This window comes from Pygocentrus nattereri, chromosome 17 (assembly GCF_015220715.1).
Source record: "Pygocentrus nattereri isolate fPygNat1 chromosome 17, fPygNat1.pri, whole genome shotgun sequence".
Classification (NCBI taxonomy): Eukaryota; Metazoa; Chordata; class Actinopteri; order Characiformes; family Serrasalmidae; genus Pygocentrus; species Pygocentrus nattereri.
In genome coordinates, this window is record NC_051227.1 from 10,050,715 (window position 1) to 10,073,067 (window position 22,353).

Here is a 22,353-nt window from a genome sequence, read left to right on the forward strand (position 1 = left end):
GGTTTTGGTGGAGGGGTCACATGGGGCATTAAGAGGTCATATAGTCCCAAATGAACTTTATAATTTTTACTATTATCAACATCATAAATAAAAACTCACAAAACACGTACAGGTTTTCCTCATTCTGGATAGTACACACAAAGCACTGTAGAGGTCATGACCATTATGCATTAAACCACTTGCAATGACTTTGTTCACATCGCAACAATTTAATTTTGCAGAAATTTTGAAATAAAAACTGTGAAATCCCCAGTGCAGCAGATATTTGACTCGTCAAAAAGACGAGGAAGGAAATGTTCTTTTATGCTGGAGTTTTGAGAATTAAATTCAATATTTGACCTTAAATCCTGTCTCTGGATATTACTAGCCGGTGAGCGTGACAGCTCATTACCTGGTCAGTCTGCGTAATGAACCTGTGGTCCAGTTACAGAGAAAGTAAAATATGAACCAGTTAAAGCTGTTCAGAGTGGTGCTGGTTTATGTTTGCACTCCCAGCATGCTTTACTGATCAGTAAATAGCACCAATAATGCCAATCAATCAGCACTCAGTAGCAATAATGAGAGCGAGAGAGACAGAGAGAGAGAGAGAGAGAGACAGACAGACAGACAGACAGACAGAGACAGACAGAGAGAAGAAAAGAGAGAGAGAGAGAGAGAGAGAGAGAGAGAGAGAGAGAGAAAGAGAGAGAGACAGAGAAAGAGAGAGAGACAGAGAAAGGGGGGGGGGTTGGTACTTTGACCTGGTTAACACTGTGCAGGAGAAGCTTTGTGAACTTTCGCCACCTAGTGGCAGGATTTAGCAGTCAATGTTTGACTTCATCGTGTAAAGATCGTATATGGACAAACGCAGCTTGGTCCACCTGCTGGCCAATACTGATTACTACAACTCAGAAGCGGTGAAGTCTCTTCACCTCCTCTGGTTTTCAGTCGAAGTCGGATTTGTAGCCTTTGTAGTTTGTAGTCCAGCTCAATCAAAGGTCCTTTGCTTCACTGCCAATTAAATTATGGCAAATTAAAAGTCCCATCTCAGCCTCAAACTAAAAATGGCAGATGTATAAAAGGTAAAATAGTCCCCATATTTGCAGGAGATCCTGGTCAGAGCCAAACTTGTGAACTATACATTCACATTTTCAGAACACATTCTACAGATATTTGACTATTTCTGTCTAATGACAGGTCCCCTTTCCTATGTGGATTTCATAGAATCCACATAGGATCCAGATCCAGCGTCCTGTGGCGTTGAATGATGCTGTCAAAACCTATTAAAGAATAAATTAAGCTCCAAGCACAAAACAGCTGGATGTCAGACACCATCCTTTTCATCTAACTGCCAAACACAGCATGAAGACTCAGCAACCCAACTGGATCTGTTTGTACTCATATTATGATAATTTAGCAGTAGAACCCGAGAGGGAGTGCGTTATCCTGAAATAACATCCCAGCTGTGATCTGGTGTCCGTAGATCATCACAGCCATGATGATATTGGTGATAACTCACTCCTCGAGTGTTCTACTGCTCTAATACTGCTTTTAATAATTCCTCCTAATTACAGCTCCTTAACGAGCAGCTTGTTTCTACGTCACAGTAACGAGCTCCGCCCACTCACTGCTCAGCCGGCAGTTCGTTCTCCAGCTCCACACAGACCGACTAACCGTTTGGGAATTTAGTGTCGTCTCGTCTTCAGAGTCGGACCAAATCGGCTGTCGGTCAGATGTGACCTTAACAGTGTCCGTTTTCTGTTTTGCAGCAAAGTAAGAAGTAAAAACGTTCAAATGGCTCGAGCGTCTCCTACAGCTGTCAGAGTCGTTGCTTAGCAACGGTGTCTCAGCAGAGTGATATGGTGTTTGTGAAAAACCTGTGATGTTAAGGTGAAATAGCAGCACAGTTAGAACGCCTCTCAACCAATTAGCTCCCGTGGCCAGAACTGACTGTAGTATAAAACGTAACGTATATTATTTAACATTGTTTCAAGAAGTGGCTTTGGAGACGTGGTATGCAGAGCTGCTCCTGTCTATAAAAGGAATTTTAAATGCTGTTGTTTCAATTTAGTGGTTCATTGGTTTAAGGTGTGTGTACGTGCTGTTTGTTTGATTTTGTGTTTGTAGTGAGACAGTGGGGGGTTGGGAGGGAGTTGGGTGTCTGCCATTGGGACAAACTGTATGACTAAAATTGACCTGCTGTTTATGTGTGTGCCTTTTCTGCTGATGCCACACTGGTGTCAGAAGTCGGATAACGTTGAGAAAACGGTGGAAGAGAAGCTGGAAATGAGGCTTGGTGGAGGCAAAAGAAGCTGCGCAGCCAAGCTCAGCAACAGAGATGGTGAAAGAAACAGTGTAGGGAGGCTCGCCTGGAGTCCCGCTGGAGCCTGGTAAGAAGGAGACTGCATGCATCCACCTCCTACAACGGCATGAATGCCTGGCAGATCTTCCTGCAGCTTCAAGTGGTCAACCAGCGTCATGGCTGGACAGTGGTCATCACTGTGATTCAGCTGTATATACACTGCTCAAAAAAAATAAAGGGAACACTCAAATAACATCCTAGATCTGAATGAATGAAATATTCTCATTGAATACTTGATTCTGTACAAAGTTGAATGTGCTGACAACAAATTCACACAAAAATCATCAATGGAAGTCAAATTTATTAACCAATGGAGGCCTGGATTTGGAGTCACACACAAAATTAAAGTGGAAAAACACACGACAGGCTGATCCAACTTTGATGTAATGTCCTTTAAACAAGTCAAAATGAGGCTCAGTATTGTGTGTGGCCTCCACGTGCTTGTATGAACTCCCTACAACGCCTGGGCAGCTCCTGATGAGGTGGCGGATGGTCTCCTGAGGGATCTCCTCCCAGACCTGGACTAAAGCATCCGCCAACTCCTGGACAGTCTGTGGTGCAATGTGGCGTTGGTGGATGGAGCGAGACATGATGTCCCAGATGTGCTCAATCGGATTCAGGTCTGGGGAACGGGCGGGCCAGTCCATAGCTTCAATGCCTTCATCTTGCAGGAACTGCTGACACACTCCAGCCACATGAGGTCTAGCATTGTCCTGCATTAGGAAGAAACCAGGGCCAACCGCACCAGCATATGGTCTCACAAGGGGTCTTAGGATCTCATCTTGATACCTAATGGCAGTCAGGCTACCTCTGGCGAGCACATGGAGGGCTGTGCGGCCCTCCAAAGAAATGCCACCTCACACCATTACTGACCCACTGCCAAACCAGTCATGCTGAAGGATGTTGCAGGCAGCAGATCGCTCTCCACGGCGTCTCCAGACTCTGTCACGTCTGTCACATGTGCTCAGTGTGAACCTGCTTTCATCTGTGAAGGTCACAGGGCACCAGTGACGAATTTGCCAATCCTGGTGTTCTCTGGCAAATGCCAAGCATCCTGCACGGTGTTGGGCTGTGAGCACAACCCCCATCTGTGGACGTCGGGCCCTTATACCATCCTCATGGAGTCGGTTTCTAACCGTTTGTGCAGACACATGCACATTTGTGGCCTGCTGGTAGCGCCTCCAGCCTCTGGACACTACGCTAACAGACACAGCAAACCTTCTTGCCACAGCTCGCATTGATGTGCCATCCTGGATGAGCTGCACTACCTGAGCCACTTGTGTGGGTTGTAGAGTCCATCTCATGCTACCACGAGTGTGAAAGCACCACCAACATTCAAAAGTGACCAAAACATCAGCCAGAAAGCAGAAAGGTACTGAGAAGTGGTCTGTGGTCCCCACCTGCAGAACCACTCCTTTATTGAGTGTGTCTTGCTAATTGCCAGTAATTTCCACCTGTTGTCTATTCCATTTGCACAACAGCTGTGAAATTGATTGTCAGTGTTGCTTCCTAAATGGACAGTTTGATTTCACAGAAGTTTGATTTACTTGGAGTTATATTGTGTTGTTTAAGTGTTCCCTTTATTTTTTGGAGCAGTGTACATACACAGACACACACACACACACACACACACACACACATATATACATATACATATACACATATGTATACATACATAACACCATGAACACTCAAGGAACCTGTTGCATGACTAAAAGCTTCTTTGCATCATGAAACTGTTCTTCAGATTAATGGAGACTGTGTTGCATATGGTTACATAGAACCTTTATAAAAAAGGTTCTGCATAGCACCAAAAAGCGTTCTTCTATTGTGACCACATCAAGCTTGTAACAACAGAAGAACCTTTTTTGGTGCGATACAGAACCCTTTTCAGAAAACATCTACGTAGAACCAACTACAACACACTCTCCACCAACCTGAAGAACCCATGCAAAGCCTTCTTTGCGTATTATAGAACCGTTTTCTTTACTAAAGAAACCTTGAAGAACCATCATTAAGGGTTCTTTGAGTATTCATGGTTAAATACAGGACCGTTTTCTTTACTCCCAGCCCGTAAAGGACCATCTTTTTGGGGGGGCGCGTACGAATGAACGCTGATTTAAAAAGCAGGAGAACTACATTTCCCGGCAGCTCTAGTCGCGTCGCCTACAAACGCGCTGCCCTCGAAAAGGAGTTAAGAGCATGCGTGGCTGTAAAGTGTAAAGTTAGCGTGCTTGTGGGTGTAACTTGTAGTGTTAATGGTCTGAGCACCGCCAAATCTCGGTTCGTGTTTTCTATATTTGTTTATTTATTTGTTTGTTTTAAGCAGACTTTTATTTTGGCGCACAGGTCATGTGACTTGCCAGCAGCTGCGGCTCATTTCGCGGAGCGAAATAGCCGAAATAGAGGAACCGAGAAATCAGTGCAGGAACCTTAACGTGCCCGTAAAGACCCCCAGACACTCAGAGACAGGCAGCGGCTCGACGCGGCTGCGCTCGGGCTTGTTTTCGTGGCTGCTGCTCCGTTTCAGGCGGCCAGCGGATAAACGAGCCAGTCCCATCTGAGTTGAGAGCGAGAGGAGCTCGCTGAGCCTCCCAGAGCCTCCCAGAGCCTTCCAGAGCCTCGAAACTCCGCTTTCTGTTTCAGTTTCTTCTTTTCCACACCCCCTGGCTTCGTGTGAGGACCCCCAGGTCACACAGCCGAGGAAGAGGGTGGGGTTAGAGGGGAAAGTGGCCCCTAAACCGAGCTAACCCCGCTGTCAGACGGAGAAGGAGACGCTGAAGCTGCGCCGAAATGACTGAACGGACTCCGCTCCTCCACTACCGCCTCTCCGCGAGCATCAATGAGTCCGGCGAGCATCACTCGGAGTCCGGCCAGGAGGCGCTGGATCAGCCGCCGAGCGCAGTGCGCCGGAGGTCCGCTCACAGCCAGCCCCAGAAACTGTCCACCTTCTTCGGCGTGGTCATCCCCACCCTGCTGTCCATGTTCAGCGTGGTGGTGTTTCTGAGGATAGGTAAGAGCTGCCTTTTGCTTATAGTGCAGTAAAACCTACTAATCGCTGATGTGAAAGGGCAACTCCACCGATTTTCCAGAAATTCTGTCATTCTCTGTTAAAAAGTTGCGATAACCACCGTTTTATCGTGGTTTAATGTGGTTTCAGTGGATTCTGTTTTTTTTTTCTTCATACCAAGCATAAAAATTCCCTAATATCACGCTCATGTCTTGGTAGCCAGCCCACCAGTGAGGAGCTGAACTTTCCCCTCCTCTGCTGTCCCTGCAGACGGGCAGGGTCGCCCACAGAGCGGCGCTGGTAGCTGTTGATGAAGTGATGCTCTTTTATTAGAGGGTCTCATTTCAGAGGAAGATCTCAACAAGGGGTAGGGATAAAGATGAGAAATGGGACTGGGCCTAAAACTCATTAATAAAGTTAACATCAGCAGTGTGTGTGTAGTGTGTGTGTGTATTTAGTTGTTTGTGGGGACCCAGAAGGGTGAAAGAATCAAAATTTGTGACGTTGTAGGGACGTTAGTCTCGTCCTCGAAGGAAAAATGCTTAAAAACCAAAGTAAAAGACACTGCCACTGTGGACACTTTTGCTTTCTCTTGTGTAAACACTGTGGGGTCACACTCAGGTTAAAGGGGAATTCCTTGGAAAAAATGCCAGCCGTCATTGAGATGTACACAAAGTCATTCTTAGTGGTTTGGTGTGAAACGGTTCAGATGTCTTTACAGTGGTGGTGATAGGAACCAGACGTTGCCATGACTACAACACAGATATAGACATTTTATTTACCATCCAGAACCACCAGAGAACCTGCAGGAGTCTTCCGAGTGCTTACACGTAACACAGGTGTTGGTAAAATAGTTCGCCTTGAAATGTGTGTTGAAAAATCATTTTAGGCCAAAGACTTGTGCCTCAGGCATCGTAACGTTCTGTGTGGAGCTTTTAGAGGTGGACGTCTGGTTCCTATCACCACCACCGTGATCAGCTCTGACTCGGTAAGTTTATCTAGAACAGAGCGTTTCACACCAAACCGCTCTGATCTGCTCTGGTTACATCTGAATTGTTCATTTATGCTATAATTTTGTGCAGAAAGTGGTGGAGTTGCTCTTGAAGGTTAGTTTGGGTTACAGAAGAACGTGGAAATACCCTGCGGGAATCCAGCTCACCTGTGTGGGTGTGGCAGTGAGAGAGAGAGAGATAGAAACAAGCTTTTATCTTGACGTCAGGTAACTAGGCCACTGCAGTGACTCTGAAGAGCAGATACGAATGTTAGCTTTGAAGAGCAAATGTGGTGGATTTTTCTCAAGTAAGACAGCAAGAGTGAAACCAGAATCTCCGCCGTGTAACTCGAGCTGTTAACCGATGTCTTACCACAAACTGACGCCTCAGCGTAACCTACGTCTCGTCTGACCTGATTCCCTTTTTTTGGGCCAAGATGGTTTCATGGTGACTTTTGAAGCCTTCTAAAGCCTCTGACCTGCCTGAATGTATAGGGAGTGGACAGTATAACATCCTGCCTAAAGCGGCTGTGGTACCACATTAAATAAAACTGTTGAAAACTGTGAAAACCGTGTGTTCCACTCGGTGTTCCACACTTAAACAAGGCGAGTAGTCATCATTTTACATGCACAAAATGGTTTCTCAAGGGTTCTTTAGCAAAAGTTGGTTGTGTATAGAACCATGAAGACACAAAGAACCCTTGGCATCATGAAAGGGGTCGTCAGATTAATGGAGAAAGAACCATAAATAACACAATGTGTATATATGTGTACATCAATATCGCTGCTGGCGGAACAGAACTTTACAGGAGAAGGAAAAAACCTGCATTACTTTTAATGGAAGTCAATGGAACCAGAATTTTTTCCTAGTAATTTTCGGTCGTTTCTTTTGGTCCATTTATCGTGAAATTTACACACAATGTAAACATCAAAAGGCCTTTTCAAATTATGTCCAAAACTGAAACAAAAATGGAGATACGAGGTTGGCAGCTGTGGGCAGCGTCCTGGGACCACTGATGAAGGTGTGCAGCAGCAGATGAGCTGTCGTCTCTGACTTTACATCTACAAGGTGGACCGACAAGGTAGGAGTGTCTAATAGAGTGGACAGTGAGGGGACACAGTGTTTAAAAACTGTGAGGGAGCTTTTAGAGGTGGATGCCTGGTTCCTGTCACCACCACTGTGAGCAGTTCTGACTTTCTTCAAACCACTCTGTATGACATTGTTGAGGTTTTTACTGTTTAATTAGGCAGAAATTTAGAAAACCCGGTGGACTTCCCCTTCCCCTTTAAGGGAATGTTTTGAAGCTTGAAACCGTGCTGTATCAAACTCTCATGTCCAAAAACATTTTCCATGAGGTGAGTCTTCTAAACCTGCGGTTTCTGGCTTTGGAAAACTCTGCGTTCTCCTCTCGTCGGTGGAGTGTGAACTGGACTTTGTTCTCAGCCAGAAACCTCTCAGTTAATGGGGTCAGCTGTGAGAAAGTGTTGGACTCGCTGCTTCAGTCGGCGTAGCGTGTGAGTGCGTGAAGGAAAGATTAACTTCACGGGTTGTAAGAGCTGCTTGGGTCTCCCTGCACAAGCGCACTGGCTCCCTCCTCGTAGGGGGACCAGCTCCAGCTGTAGTCTCAAGCCAGTAATCGCGCTCACATGACGGAAGGCTCAGACGTTTAGTCCAATGTGGAGACACTGTTTCAATAACCGGCCTGTTTCTCCTCTTTGTTTTACACTCAGTAGCCCAGTGAAACCACGCCCATGGTAAGATGCTGCGTCAGTGTTGTCGCACGGTTTAGCCTTGTGGCTTGTGTCTTGTGAGTGGTCACCATCTTTGCACGTGCGTGAAGGAATGCCTTAAACCATGCGAATGCACACGCACCTCCCTCATACTGCATGTGTGTGAAAATGCACTGTAATTATAACTCAGTTGCTTTGCTTCTAGTTGTCAAACTACAGGAATAGTGTTTGTTCTTTTGGTCATGATTGCAAGTAACTAAGCCACTTGGCATAACATTGCGTTGGCCAGGCAGTACCCACCTGGAATATTATAGTAAAATCCTAGCAACACTTTAGCAACCACCTGGGATACCATAGCACGGCCTAGCAGCATCTTAGCAACCACCTCGGATACCAGCAGCCTAGCTGCATCTTGGCAACCACCTGGGGATAACTGTGACATCTTGAATAAAAGCTTGTATAAAAACTTAGGATACCATAGCAACAGCCTAGCTACATCTTAGCAGTGACCTGTGATACCAATGCAACAGCCTAGCAACATCTTAGCAAACACTTGGGCTACCATACAAGTGCCCTAGCCACATCTTAGCAACCAGCTGGGGTAACAACCGCAGCTTAGTAACAATTAGAAGTCACTTAGTATACCATAGTAACAGCTTAGCATCACCTTAGCAACCACCTTGGATAACAGCAACAGCTTAGTAACAATTAGTAACCACTTAGGATACCATAGCAACAGCCTAGCATCACCTTAGCAACCACGCCCCTTCACAACCTTTACTGTTATTATTATTATTATTATTATTATTATTATTATTATTATTATTATTATTAATACAATGGACAAACAGGTTGTAATAAGCTGGCCGGATCTTGGGCTGCATGATGTGTGTTTTCATTTTAAATGTATGTGTTTGTCTCATCATCACAAAAGTATCGGATATTGGTCCGAATTCCCATGTTGATGCATCCCGACTGCCGATGTGTACAGCAGGACTGGCGTTTCAGATGCATCGTATAAACCATAAACATGGCTGAATGTAACAGGTTTTACAGCTTTGCTGTGGATATAAACATTCAGCTCTCCCCAAATACAGCTGGAAGCAAAACGTGTTAAAGTAATACAGAACTCAAACGCATTTAAATATGGCACCAAATTTATATAAAGTTGAACTTAATCAGATAGAATTCTGTGTTTTGTAGACGTAACTGTTATTACACTTGAAATGCATCCTGGATGCACTGATACACTTTAGTCATGCTGCAACTAATACGTTTTACAATTCGATTTCAGTGTTACTAAAAACAGACAAGCATATTCTAGGTATATAAACACACTATACTGTGATATATACCGACATTGACCACTGTACACTATGTGGCCAAAAGTATGTAGACTTGTAGAATGTATGTAGAAGCTTGGTACTAGAACTCGGTAGACCACGCAACTGGCCTCTGGAGTGATGAATCATGCCTCACTATCCAGCAGTCTGTTGGCCGAGTCTGGGTGTGGTGGATGTCAGGAGAACGATACCTTTTGGAATGCATAGTGCCAACAGTAAAGTTTGGTGGAGGAGGGATGATGAGCTGTTTTTCAGGGCCCTTAGTTCCAGTGAAGGTCAGTGTTGATGCTAATACAAAGACATTTTAGGCAAATATATGCTACTAATATTGTTTTTCCAGCACAATTGAGCCCCAGTGCACAAATTGGCTCCATAAAGACAGGGTTTGATGAGTTTGGTGTGGAGGAACTCCAGTGGCCTGCACAGAGCCCTGACCTCAACCCCCCTGAACCCCTTTGGGCTGAACTGGAACGTAGATTGTGAGCCAGGCCTGCTTGTCCAACACCAGTGTCTGATCTCACAATGCTCTTTTGACTGAAAGGACACAAATTCCCACAGACACATTCCATATTAATGTGCATGATTTAGGAATGGAATGTCCTACAAGATCATGTAGGTGTGATGGCTGGGTGTCCACATACTTTTGGCCTTGTTTTGTTTCGTTGTATATCAGTGTAGGGTTTAACAGAGACGCATAGTAATATAAAATTGATCTAATGATGTTGTCTTCTCTCATATTTTGTGTGTGTGTGTAGGATTTGTGGTGGGACAGTGTGGTCTGTATCAGGCTGTGGCCATGTTTCTGGTGGCGTATTTAATCATCAGCATGACGGTTCTGTCCGTCTGCGCCATCTCCACCAACGGAGCCCTCGACGCTGGAGGAGCCTACTGTATCCTTCACATGCACAGTGGTTTGTCTCGCTATACTTGTTTTAGCTCAGTAATACTAAACCAAAATCTAACCCTAACCTTGAAGGTAATTTCCACTGTTTATTTTTTAATGTACACACAATTTAACTGTTGAGGTGTAAACAGTCACTCTGAGTGGTAGGATATGAAATGGTTCATTTAAGAAAAGCGTGCCAACGCTGGTGATGGGAACCAGCAGGCATGATGTCTGCAACACAAATATAGCCATTTGATTTGCTACCCAGAAAGACAAGTGTCTACACAAGTTTTTATATGTAATGTTCATGATGATAAAGTAGTTGTAAATCTGAAAAATGTTTTCTTTAGGGGATCATTTTGATTTGCATTACCCTACATATATGTCTTTGTCATGAACCTGTTTTAAAAAATGTGTTTTACACATAATACAGCGCCTCAGACATTAGGCAGTGTGTTCATAACTGCCTTATGTTAACTTTTTGAGCGCTTCAGACGTCTGGTTCCTATCACCACTACTGTGATCAACTGTGACTCTGCAAGCTTCTCTAAAACGGAGCATTTCACACCAAACCACTCTGAGTGAATTTGTCTTCATCTTAACAGTTGAATAATGCACCTAAATAAATAAATAAATATAAATAAATAAATAAAATTGATGGGATTCCCTTTTAACCTCAGTATCCAAATGGCAATCATTCTAGTCTTTTAGTTTTTCAAAAAAAAAAAAAAATAAATACATAATTTAATGCGCAGTGAAAACAGGTGCAGAACTGTCAGGCTGTCTTATCATTGTGAGGACACATGGTCCCCATTAGAATGTGTCTCTCTCTCTCTCTCACACACACACACACACACACACACATACACACACACACACATACAGACAGACAGACAGAAAAAGGTCCTCACTTGTGCAAAATTGTCATGTCATACTATGATTGTTGGAACGTTTGGTCCTCACAGGGATAAGACTACACCCAAACCTAACCTTAAACTCAGTATCTTATATTTTAGTTTTTCCAAAATAAGTGTAATTTGTGGTTAAACGACACATACTCACGTGAGGGCCGGCAAAATGTCCTCACATGAGTGAAAATGTCATGTCATTGTGAGGACACGGTCTTTACAAGTATAGCAAAACAAGAACACAGAGACTAAAATGTGCGCACACACACAGCAAAAGGTCCTCACTTGTGCAGAATTGTCATGTTGTCCTCTGGTTGTTGAAGACTAATACACATGTATTTTCCTTGCTGTACTTGTGAGGACTTCCATCGTTTTCTGTTGATTTTTGTATTACTGTCATCCAGAAATGCTGCAGTTAAAACTTGACCTCAGTGTCCAAAAGGCATTTTTTCCAAGTTTTCCAAAATAGTGCAATTTGTGGTTAGAAATGGCATGTCCTATCATTGTGAGGTCATTTGGTCCTTACAAGTATAGCAAAACAAGAACACAAATACCAAACCACACAAACACCCACACGCCACACTTGCCATTTACCTCATAGATCTGCTGTCCTAACTGCCATCATTCCCTTGTCTTCTACACTTGTTCAGTAGATTTTTGCATTGGTACTATTAAAATAGCGCATTTCTGTTTGGCGATGGGAATTCTGATACATATGTCCGATATCATGAAGCAAGTAAACAGAACCTAGCAGCACATCAGTGGTGTGGTTTGACGAGCAGCAATAAAAAAGCTCGTCAATCCTGTAAAGCTAGTATTTTGTGGTAAGGCAGTAGTTGTGAGTGATAAACCAGTTGGAATTCTTCCTAAGGTATTAGTTTCACTGGTCTATGACAAATCAGCCATTTAACAATGCACACACAGCGGAAAACACACTAACTGGAGCGCCTTACCTGAACGGTAATCCCTCACCTCCCACTGTGTGGTCAGTTACAGTCTGACTTAATGCTAGTCCAGGTAGTTACTGAGGGAGTGAATGTTGCAGAAACATGGTTGTTAAACTTGATTTACTTTTACATGTGTAAACTGATTTCCTGAGATCCAAAAAAAAATAAAATTGGAGTTTTAATCGTGTGGTGAAAAAAATGACGTATTAAACTTCATGTTCATATATAAATGTTGAATTTTAAGAGATGCGTTCTGAAGCCTTGGCTGCAGTTCTTGTCTGCTACGTCATAGAAGTCTGACGTGTACAATCTACATTTTGAGGGATTTCGAGGATGTAACTGATGTATCGTTCGAGGCCTTCGGTTACCTGCAGTTCGCTGCGCACAAATGACATGGAAGAAAAGTAAACAGCACCACGAAAACTGGCGGAAAATGAAGTCGTTGTTTTAAAGTGTAAGTTGTTCCTTGAATTCGTCTTGATTACCTTATAAAGTGTAAAATCACCGATTAGTTAAAACATTCGTCCATATATCGTATTTTATTTAGTATTTGTTCATTTAGTTTTTGTATATGTTATCGCAGTATGTTTCATGCCACAATCGCAAGAGGAAGGGCCTTTCTGGTGACATCACCACGCAGCCTTTTTCGGACTGCTCCATTTGTGTGTCCAATGGGTTACTAAAGAGGGGTCTTAATAGGACAGTCCTACCGAGGACCCGCGCTACCTCGGCTGCAACCCAGGCTTTGGAGCGCAGCTGTTCTGTTTTGATTTGTATATCATTTTATTTTCCTTGTATTAGCAGCGTTTTCTAATAAAGAAACTTACAGTATACTATTATTTCTTTTTTTTAATTTTTATTATTATTATTATTATTATTATTATTATTATCTATTACTGTACTAGTCTGCCTTTAAAGTTTGCAACTCCGTTTCGGGGAATTTGTCTTTTCTTTTTCTTCCTTTTCACTTCTTTAGAAAGCCGACGGAACCTTCACTTGCTTTGGGTTTTTTTTGTGTGTATTTACATGTGAAGTTTGATGGGCTCTTGTGTAGACTCTTGAAAATAGCGCACCATTGAGAGATGCCGGCATGCCATTCACAGCCACGGTGACTTTATGAATAGCTCTTGTCTGCCGTGTCGCACTTCTTGGTGGTGTGACGCTGTTGCCGCCGAGTGTTATGAATGTGGCCCAGTGTGTCGTAACATTGTCCAGGTCTCAGTTTCAGTTTCCCAATGGGTAAAATTCGGTGAATAAGCAGTAACTGTGTACTGAAATGTGAGAAGGGTGGTCTCTGTAGAGGAGGCGTTCACTTATTCAACAGGGGCTCCCCAACTTTTACATATGACTCTGTGTGTGTGTTTGTCGTGTAGTGTGTGTTGTTTGGACGCCGCAGTGTGTGTGTTCTCCTTCACCCAGTGTGTGTAGATATGATCAGTCGAGCTTTAGGGCCGGAGTTCGGAGGCAGCATCGGCATCATGTTCTTCTTTGCTAACGTGTGTGGCAGCGCCCTCTACGTACTGGGGCTGGTGGAGGCCATCCTGGCAACATTCGGCATCTCTGAAGGTACTCTGTGTGTGTGTGTGTGTGTGTGTGTGTGTGTGTGTGTGTGTGTGTGTGTGTGTGTGAAAACGTATTCATTTATTTTATCTCTAAATCAGAAATCACTGCGTTTGAATACAACTTTTATTATTTTACATAGAAGGACTTTGTATTTTTAGTTTCGTTTACTTTTATTAAACTGTTTTTTTTTTCCTAATATTATTCCGTTTGTTTAAGACTTTCATGGATTTCAAGTGTTTGCTTTATTAATCGGATATATTTTTAAAAATGTAAAGAAAATAATATAATTTTAAATCTGAAATTTTTCATTTTGAAGCGGTTGAAAACCTATTTTTTGCTTATTACTTGCTGATCTTTATGATGTATTTATTCGCTGATTTTCTGCTTATCGTTGTTTTCTTAGTGTTACACTTTTTTTTTTCTTTAATAGCTATTTAGGATATTGTATTTTTATGCCCTTTTTAAAGAAAATCTGTTTGAGATATTCTTTGTAATATGCTCGTGTATTTACTTGGTCTGGAACGAAAAGGTACCGATGCATCTTCAATGGTACAGTATTTAAGCTATAGAGAACAGTTGGTCTTCCAAGGCAGTGAATTCTATTCATATTTTTAGTTTTTGTTTGCATTTCAGCAATCATTGAAGAATTTCTACATTATTTCAAAAAGAGGCCCCAGACAGCCTCTGCAGTATTTGGCTGGATTATGCGTATTGAGTGGGATTTTATTTTAATTTCAAACTCGTTTGTTCCTCGGTGTCATAACCCGACTTTGACTTGACATGAACAGAGATTTTAAACTGCTCATTCCGTTCCGGTTCTCATAGAAACAGTGAAGTACGGGGGGATATTTTTGCTGTTGATTTGCTGCAGCTCAGGCTGTTTGAACACACTTTTTTATTCACGGTTTCTCATTTTTATTAGGGCATCGAATTATTTATAAATCCTTTGATTTAGTCAGTTAGAGGCCTGTTTAATCTTTGTAGTATTTGGTCAGAATCTTTATCCTCTTTTCTCTTTCGGGGGCTAAAATTTGGGGGCACCCATAGTCAAAAGTTTCACGTTTGAAAGGTGTTAAAGTTGTTATTAAAGTTACTGTAAACTATAAAGTATTTATATTTTCATTGTCTCTGAATTATCTTTAACTTTCCTTCTTTCTTCCTCTGTGCACCCCCCCTTTCAGATGGCATGGACTCTTCCTCTAGGTATGCGGTGTTGCCAGTGAGCTACTGGTGGTCTCTGCTGTATGCCACAGCCATCCTGCTGGTGTGTCTGCTGGTGTGTTTGGTGGGTGCTTGGATTTACGCCAAGGCCAGCTTCCTCATCTTCCTGGTGGTGATGGTGGTGCTGGGGACCATCTTCATCAGCTTTTTCGCTGTAAAGCCTCAGACGGTCACTCTGCCCGGCCACTTAACCAACTCCTCCCCCACCACCGCCAACTTCACCGGCTTCAAAGCGGAAACATTCTTTCAAAACCTTGGAGGTGTGTGTGTCTGAGCGGGGTGTCTGTGTGTGTTTGTTTTTCATCTTGTTTCCAGATTAAAGAAACACTCCGGCGATTTTCAGCCTTTTTTTGTTCCGATACTTTGAATTCAGTACTGATATCGATATGGTGCTATTTCTCTAGGTGATGCTGGGCCATCGCTGTGATAGCCAAGGTAGTTGCTATGGTGTTGCTAGGCTGGTACTGTCATATCCCTGGTTGTGACTAACTTGCTGCTAGGCCTATCCTGTTTTAGTGGTTGCTAAGGTGATGCTCGACCTTTGCTATGGTATCCCAGGTGGTTGCTAAGGTGTTACTAGGCCTTTATTGTATAACCCAAGGCGGTTGCTAAGGTGCTACTAGGCCTTTGCTATATAACCCAAGGTGGTTGCTAAGGTGTTACTAGGAATTTGCTATGCTATCTCATGTGGTTATTAAGCTGTTACTAGGCCTTTGCTGTATAACCCAAGGTGGTTGCTAAGGTGTTACTAGGCCTTTGCTGTATAATCCAAGGTGGTTATTAGGGTGTTGCTAGGCCTTTGCTGTATAACCCAAGGTGATTGCTAAGGTGTTGCTAGGCCTTTCCTATATAATCATTTAACCAGCCGCATGGTCAAGTTGCTAATCAGTGTAATGACTCATTCTGTCAGTTATTAACTTCTGTTTGTTTCAGAGAGATCTAGTGGTCCTGTTCATTCTTCATGTAGTCAGGTAGATTTGCTGATATCTAACTCTCCAGTTTTGTGGGCAGGTGGAGAATTTCACACTTTCCTGCTTTCCTTTGATTCTGTTGTGCAGGACTTTTGGCCCACATTTTGGACCTTTTCCACATGACCGCCTATTCAGCCTACAGCGATTTAGCTGTAGAAGTTGTGTGGAGTGTTGTTCCTGCGGAAAGTTGGACTGGAAGATGTTGGAAAAACAGATAAACAGTGTACTGTTCATGGCTGTCAGTAAGCAGATGGATTATTACAGCATTCCACACATCGGCTGAAGTTTGTTTTTCCCACTTTCCTGAGGAATTCAGTCTGGACTTAGTAGTTTGTTCTACATTTTAACCCAGTGTGCTATTTGACAACCAGTCAGGACAGAGCTCATTTACATAAGTCAGTCACAGTGACGTGTCTAAGGGCTGAAGAGATGATGAGAAAAGGGCCATGTAGAAATTATTAATGAGGCACAGTCCAATTCACTGTTGCAGAGATGCCATAAAAAGGCATCATATACAACCTGCGCCAGTGATGCTGATGTGGTGGTGGTGTGTTAGTGTGTTTTGCACTGGTACGAGTGGATCAGGCACAGCAGTACTGCTTGAGAACCAAAAACGTCCCGTGGGCAGCGTCCCGTGGGCAGCGTCCCGATGGAGGACTAGAGGATGACCAGCACAAACTGTGCAGCAGCAGATGAGCTGTCATCTCTGAATTTACATCTACAAGGTGGACTGACAAGGTAGAAGTGTCTAGAGGGACAGTGAGTGGACACAATGTTTAAAACCTCCAGCAGCACTGCTGTGTCTGATCCACTCGCACCAGCACAACACACACTAACACACCACCACCATGTCAGTGTTACTGCAGTGCTGAGAATGACCCACCACCCAAATAGTACCTGCTCTGTGAGGGTCCATGGGGTCCCTGACCACTGAAGAACAGGGTAACAAAGTATCAGAGAAACAGATGGACTACAGTCCGTAATTGTACATATGTGGTGCAGCTGACCGTGGGAAGTGGCTTCTCAGGCACTACAAAAGGAAACTAGTGCAGCAGTTAGGATGTACCAAGGCTAATCCCAAAGGTCCAGCCATTCCTACCTTGGAAAAAAGTGGTCTACTTTAAATACAGTGTGGCTGATTAGTGTCTTTAGTTCAATAAATCTAAAATACAATGGGAAAATCGAGCCTATGGGTTCTTTATGTGTCATTTAAAGTGGAATTATATTATTATAACATTTCGTGTTTGTGTTTAGCTGACTACACAGTGGATTACACAACGGGGAAAATGATGTCGTTCGCCACGGTGTTTGCGGTGATGTTCAACGGCTGTACGGGAATCATGGCGGGCTCCAATATTTCAGGTAAGGGTGTGTCACACAGAGAGAGAGAGAGACAGAGAGAGACAGGGAGAGAGTCTTCCTGTAAGCATAATTACTGCGAGGGGTCCAAAGGTCATATAAAGATCATATAAAGACTGTTCATTTGTGTGTGTGTGTGTGTTTACCTGTGTGCTACATTCTCGGAGTATACACTCACTGGCCACTTTATTAGGTACAGTTCAGTTGCTTGTTAACACAAATAGCTAATCAGCCAATCAGACAGCCGCAGCTTACTGCATTTAGGCATGTAGCGGTGGTCAAGACAACTTGAAGTGCAGACCGAGCATCAGAACGGGGAAGAAAGGGGATTTAAGAGACTTTGAACGTGGCGTGGTTGTTGGTGCCAGACGGGCTGGTCTGAGTATTTCAGAAACTGCTGATCTACTGGGATTTTCACACACAACCATCTCTAGGGTTTACAGAGAACGGTCCGAAAAAGAGGAAATATCCAGTGAGCGGTCAGTTGTGTGGTCGAAAATGCCTTGTTGATGTGAGAGGTCGGAGGAGAATGGGCAGACTGGTTCCAGATGATAGAAAGGCAACAGGAACTCAAATAACCAACCAAAATCTCTGAGGAACGTTTCCAACACCTTGTTGAAAGTCTGCCACGAAGAATTAAGGCAGTTCTGAAGGCAAAAGGGGGTCCAACCTTTTACTAGCACCTAATAAAGTGGCTGGTGAGTGTAGAGTGAGTTTGTGTCCTTTATTGGTAACATTTTTATAAAAATAAGTCAAAGAAGAGCCTTTCAAAAGAACACCTTTTACTGCCTATTGATGACAAAATAATATGGCTAAAACTTGCTGTTCTTCGTTTCATATGCTATTTGTGCTGTTTTCACAGTTCTTGGTTTTGGAGTGGAACTATATAAAGGGATTTCAGATCCAATACGGGAATAGTGTGCTTGTTCATTTGGGACTGATCGCACTTCTTCTGTTTTTTTTTTATAGCATTCATTCAAACAAATTGCCACAAATGATGTCGGAAAGGACATCCCTCACACTGACCCAGTGGCCTAGCAACACCTTAGCAATCCCCTGGCATATCAAAGCAAAGGCCAAGTGGTACCAAAGCAACAGCATAGCAACACCTTAGCGACCACCTGGGACTCCATAGAAGAAGCCTAGCAACACCTTAGCAACTGCCTGGGATTCCATAACAGTGGCCTAGCAACATCCTAGCAGGCACTTTGGATAACATAGTGACACCTTAGCAACCTTAGCAGGCCACTGGGACACCAACGATAGCCTTACAGATTTCATAGCAACGGATTAAAGTTCATCCATGAACTTTCTCCTTCTACTTATGTGTAATTTTGATATTTTTTTAGCCAGTCTGTTGAGGGTTGCCAATAATTCTGTAGTTGACTGTAAATATTGGTGCTTTGTTTGTGGCGGCATTTTCACACATACTGATATATTGTTTGGCTGATATTTATGAGGTTCTGCTGTCTAATGACCGTTGGGTGTATGTGTACGTATGTTTTAGGTGACCTAAAGAACCCGAGTTATGCCATCCCTCGCGGAACAATCACTGCAGTCATCTTCACTTTCATTATCTACAACCTGCTGAGCTTATTGGTGGCCTGCACCTGTGACAGGTGAGCACTCTTTACAATCTGCATTGGCCAAAAAGGGGAACATGCTGGCAATTTTTACCCAAACACACAAAATTAGCAGTTGGACAGAGCTGATTTTTTTTTTTTTTTTTTTTTTTTGTCCAGTGTATCCTAACTATAATAATATAATATAAATATAGCCTCAGCTAATGTACTGGATGACCAAAGAGAGGTGGAACGACACACAACACAAAGGAAAGAAATAAGACATTTTATTAAGTGCAGCATTCAAACCGCAGCGTTCCTGTTTTAATCGGTGTAGCTTTTCTAGCCTTTACAGTAGCTTTAGCGGATCGGATGTGTTGTAAATCACACGTGACGCCACTCAGCTTATCAGATCTGTGCATTACGATGAGCTCTGAGACTCGAGTGAGTGATTCCACACAGGGGAGGGATGAGGAGAGAGAAGAAAGAGAAGAAAGTGAGTTAGAGGGAAGTTATTCCACATGACGTGATCTAAAAAGAGAAAACTGACAGTAAATGTTGTTGAAATCTGACTGAACTGGACTTTATTTGATCTGATGTTCAGTTGTCGACTGTATAAGATGCTGATATTCCTACTCGGCTACTTCAGTAAATGGTATATGGCACTGAGTCATGATGCAGGTTAGATGTTATGTTCTGGACCTTCGCTTGAGGAAATTTTCTCTGACTGGACCTTATTGAATTTTAATTAAAGACCCCTGAACTGGGTATCACTGTTGGTTATATTAATAATCAAATAATCTGGAGCTCGATTCTGACAATTAAGTGAATCATCAGTTTATCATGTTCATACGATAACAAATGATGCAAAGCCTTTCAGAATTTCCATAGTATGTGTTTGATCATCAAGTAGGACTCAAGTCACGTTCTAGATGAATCATTGATCTGTCAAATCTAACAAATTATTTATTTTTATTGAATAATATAATCGATTCATGATTCGGGCAGTTATTTTTTTGGCCGGCTGTGTCTTGTGTCGCATTAGTTCAGGTACAAGAGCCTTTAAAAGGTCTAGTTTACTGTAGATTTGTCATGGTTTCTCAAAAAGGGAATCAGTGAAGTGTCAGTGCCAGTAAACCAAGCAATCAATTTCATTTTGATTAGAAAAAGCATGAAAAAAAACTGCTGTTTGGAACATTGTTAGGAAGCAAGCTTTCATAGAAGCATCTATGTGGAACGTTCTTTGCTGGCCAGCTCAGCCATCCAGCCTGAACCCCATTGAGCAACGTTTAACTCACTGAAAACAAAAGTGAAAGTGCAAATCTTCCCAAAGAAGCAGGAACTGAGAACCGCTGGTCTGGTAGAACATCACAGGAGAAGAGACCCTGTATTGTACCGAACATTTCAGCTTAAAACTGGCATGTGATGTTATTTGTTGTGGTGTTTAATATTCAGTAGCACAACTTTGCATCCCTCTGTCTCATCAGCTCGTCAGAATTTGATTTTGTATGCATTTTAATCCTTTAATCCATGTTTTTCACTACAATACCCAGCATGCAGATTTGCAATACAAATGGTGGGAATGTCCATAATAAATAAAGGAATCCCCTCGTGTCCCAGTGATGAGGGTCATGTGATGTTCAGCTTCCCAGCACTGATGACCGCTTCTTTCAGAATTAGCTGGCCAACAGGAATTTTTTAATTTAAAACAGCCTGGCTTCCTGAATCCCCCCCCCCCCAAAGTGCTTGTAGTTTCATAGAAGTTCCCCTCGTCTTCACAATATCACAAGGGGCTTTTTTGGCAAAACTGTAGGAGGCAAGTGGGCGTTTTTACAACAGTTGGTCACAGTCACGGGGATCCTCAGAATTACGAGGTAATTAAGGATTCAAGATACGGCTGTTAATGCATTCATGCTAACTTGTGTCATAAAACTGGCAACCTCACCAAAATACCCCACACAAACCAAGCTACGTTTAGTGTGGTAGTTACGTTGTTTTGACTGTAGTAGAGCACAGATTGAGTAACTGTTCTTTTTGGTGCTGTTAAACTGACTTTCATGCAGGTTCAGTCCCATTTCACCCCTCGCCCCTACCACTGAGTCCTACCCTTCCTTTGCATGCTCACATCTAGGGGGGTGGTTGTCCCGATTCTTGTTGAGATAGAGGGGTGGGGTGAAGTGTTGGGGCTACATGACTCTCCAAATGGAGGTTTTTCAGAGGCTTCAAACAGAGAGAGATCAGAAAAACAGGTAAGACGGAGAACAAGAGACCAAAGAAACCCACAAATGTGAGATTTTTTTTCTGTTAAAATTGAAAATAACCACTGTATTCTCTTAATGTCATTTCAGTGTATTATGGTCGTAGTAGTATAATGATGTCTTCGTAGCTAGCTAGCCTCTTGACCAGGGTATATTTTGGTTTTTCCATGTGAATTTTCGTGACCAAATCAGGCAAATTATTCAGTAACTGCATGAAATAAATGTACATTTTATTTATTTATTTATTATTATTATTATTATTATTATTATTATTATTATTATTATTATTATTATTATTTTGTGTAAAAGCCCCTCAAATGAACAGAACATGTTTTATGATCTATACATCACTATGTGCTTATAATTTACTGCTGAAAGCCAAAAATCTCAGACGCTCTGTGTTATTTTATAAAAGTAATGTTGACAGAGCAGATCACTGAAGAGATGCCGTCTGTTTACAGTTTAGAGCCCAGATTTGGGGAAAAACGCTTATGCTTATGAAAAAAGGACCATAATACACAATGTTAAACTTGGATAATACAGTGGTTATGTTTAAGAGAGGGAATACTCACGCGCCCTGTTTGAAGGCGTATGATGCCCTAAATGTATCTAAAGTCCAGCAGTGAGGAGCTGAACTTTCCCCTCCTCTGCTGTCCCTGCAGACGGGCAGGGTCGCCTACAGAGCGGCGCTAGTAGCTGTTAATGAAGTGATGCTCTTTTATTTGAGGGTCTCATTTCAGAGGGAAGATCTCAACCACTGCCCTGTGGCTCAGGAACAAGGGGCAACACTCGAAAACAAGGGGTAGGTGTAAAAAATAAGAAACGACATATTTTTAATGATGTTCAAATGGGGTGACTGTGAGGACCGTTTGAAAAAGTTCATTTCTTTTAGTAGTTCATGTCTAGGTATTCTTTGGATCACTGTCTTGCTTCAGTCCCTTGACTGACTATCACATTTGCCTAAATAATTTGTTTATATTTACTGGAACACGTGGCTCAGTCTAATAGATCCACCCCTGTGCTTGACAGTTAGCAAGGTGTTCCTTTCATCAAATGCTGCTCTTTTGCTCTTAGAACAAACTTTCAGTGGTTGTGGCTAAAGAGTTCAGTTCTTCTCCCTCAGTCCACAGCACTTGCTCCTGTAGTGCCTCTCGTTTATCTAGATGTTGTTTTGCACACTTCAGATGTTGACTTTTGTGATGAGGTTGCAGGTGAGACTTTGTCTTCTGATGAGTCTTCCATGCACCATTGATATGGTACAA

General features: G+C 42.7%; 1 protein-coding gene across 2 annotated transcripts in view; it reads left to right on the forward strand.

Annotated features, from left to right (window-relative positions):
- The first annotated feature begins 5,134 nt into the window (after nucleotides 1-5,134).
- Nucleotides 5,135-22,353, forward strand: part of zgc:153039 (uncharacterized protein LOC767698 homolog) — a 110,555-nt gene continuing 93,336 nt past the window's right edge. The window contains exons 1-7 of one of the 2 annotated variants that reach the window (XM_037546903.1): nucleotides 5,231-5,354; nucleotides 8,074-8,097; nucleotides 10,172-10,306; nucleotides 13,586-13,723; nucleotides 14,902-15,201; nucleotides 17,167-17,274; nucleotides 18,779-18,890. In XM_037546903.1, coding sequence (XP_037402800.1) covers nucleotides 10,213-10,306; nucleotides 13,586-13,723; nucleotides 14,902-15,201; nucleotides 17,167-17,274; nucleotides 18,779-18,890 — 752 coding nt within the window. In that variant the 5' untranslated portion in view covers nucleotides 5,231-5,354; nucleotides 8,074-8,097; nucleotides 10,172-10,212. Of the gene's footprint in view, nucleotides 5,355-8,073; nucleotides 8,098-10,171; nucleotides 10,307-13,585; nucleotides 13,724-14,901; nucleotides 15,202-17,166; nucleotides 17,275-18,778; nucleotides 18,891-22,353 lie in introns of both variants that reach the window. The other variant, XM_017685881.2, reaches the window with a different exon arrangement.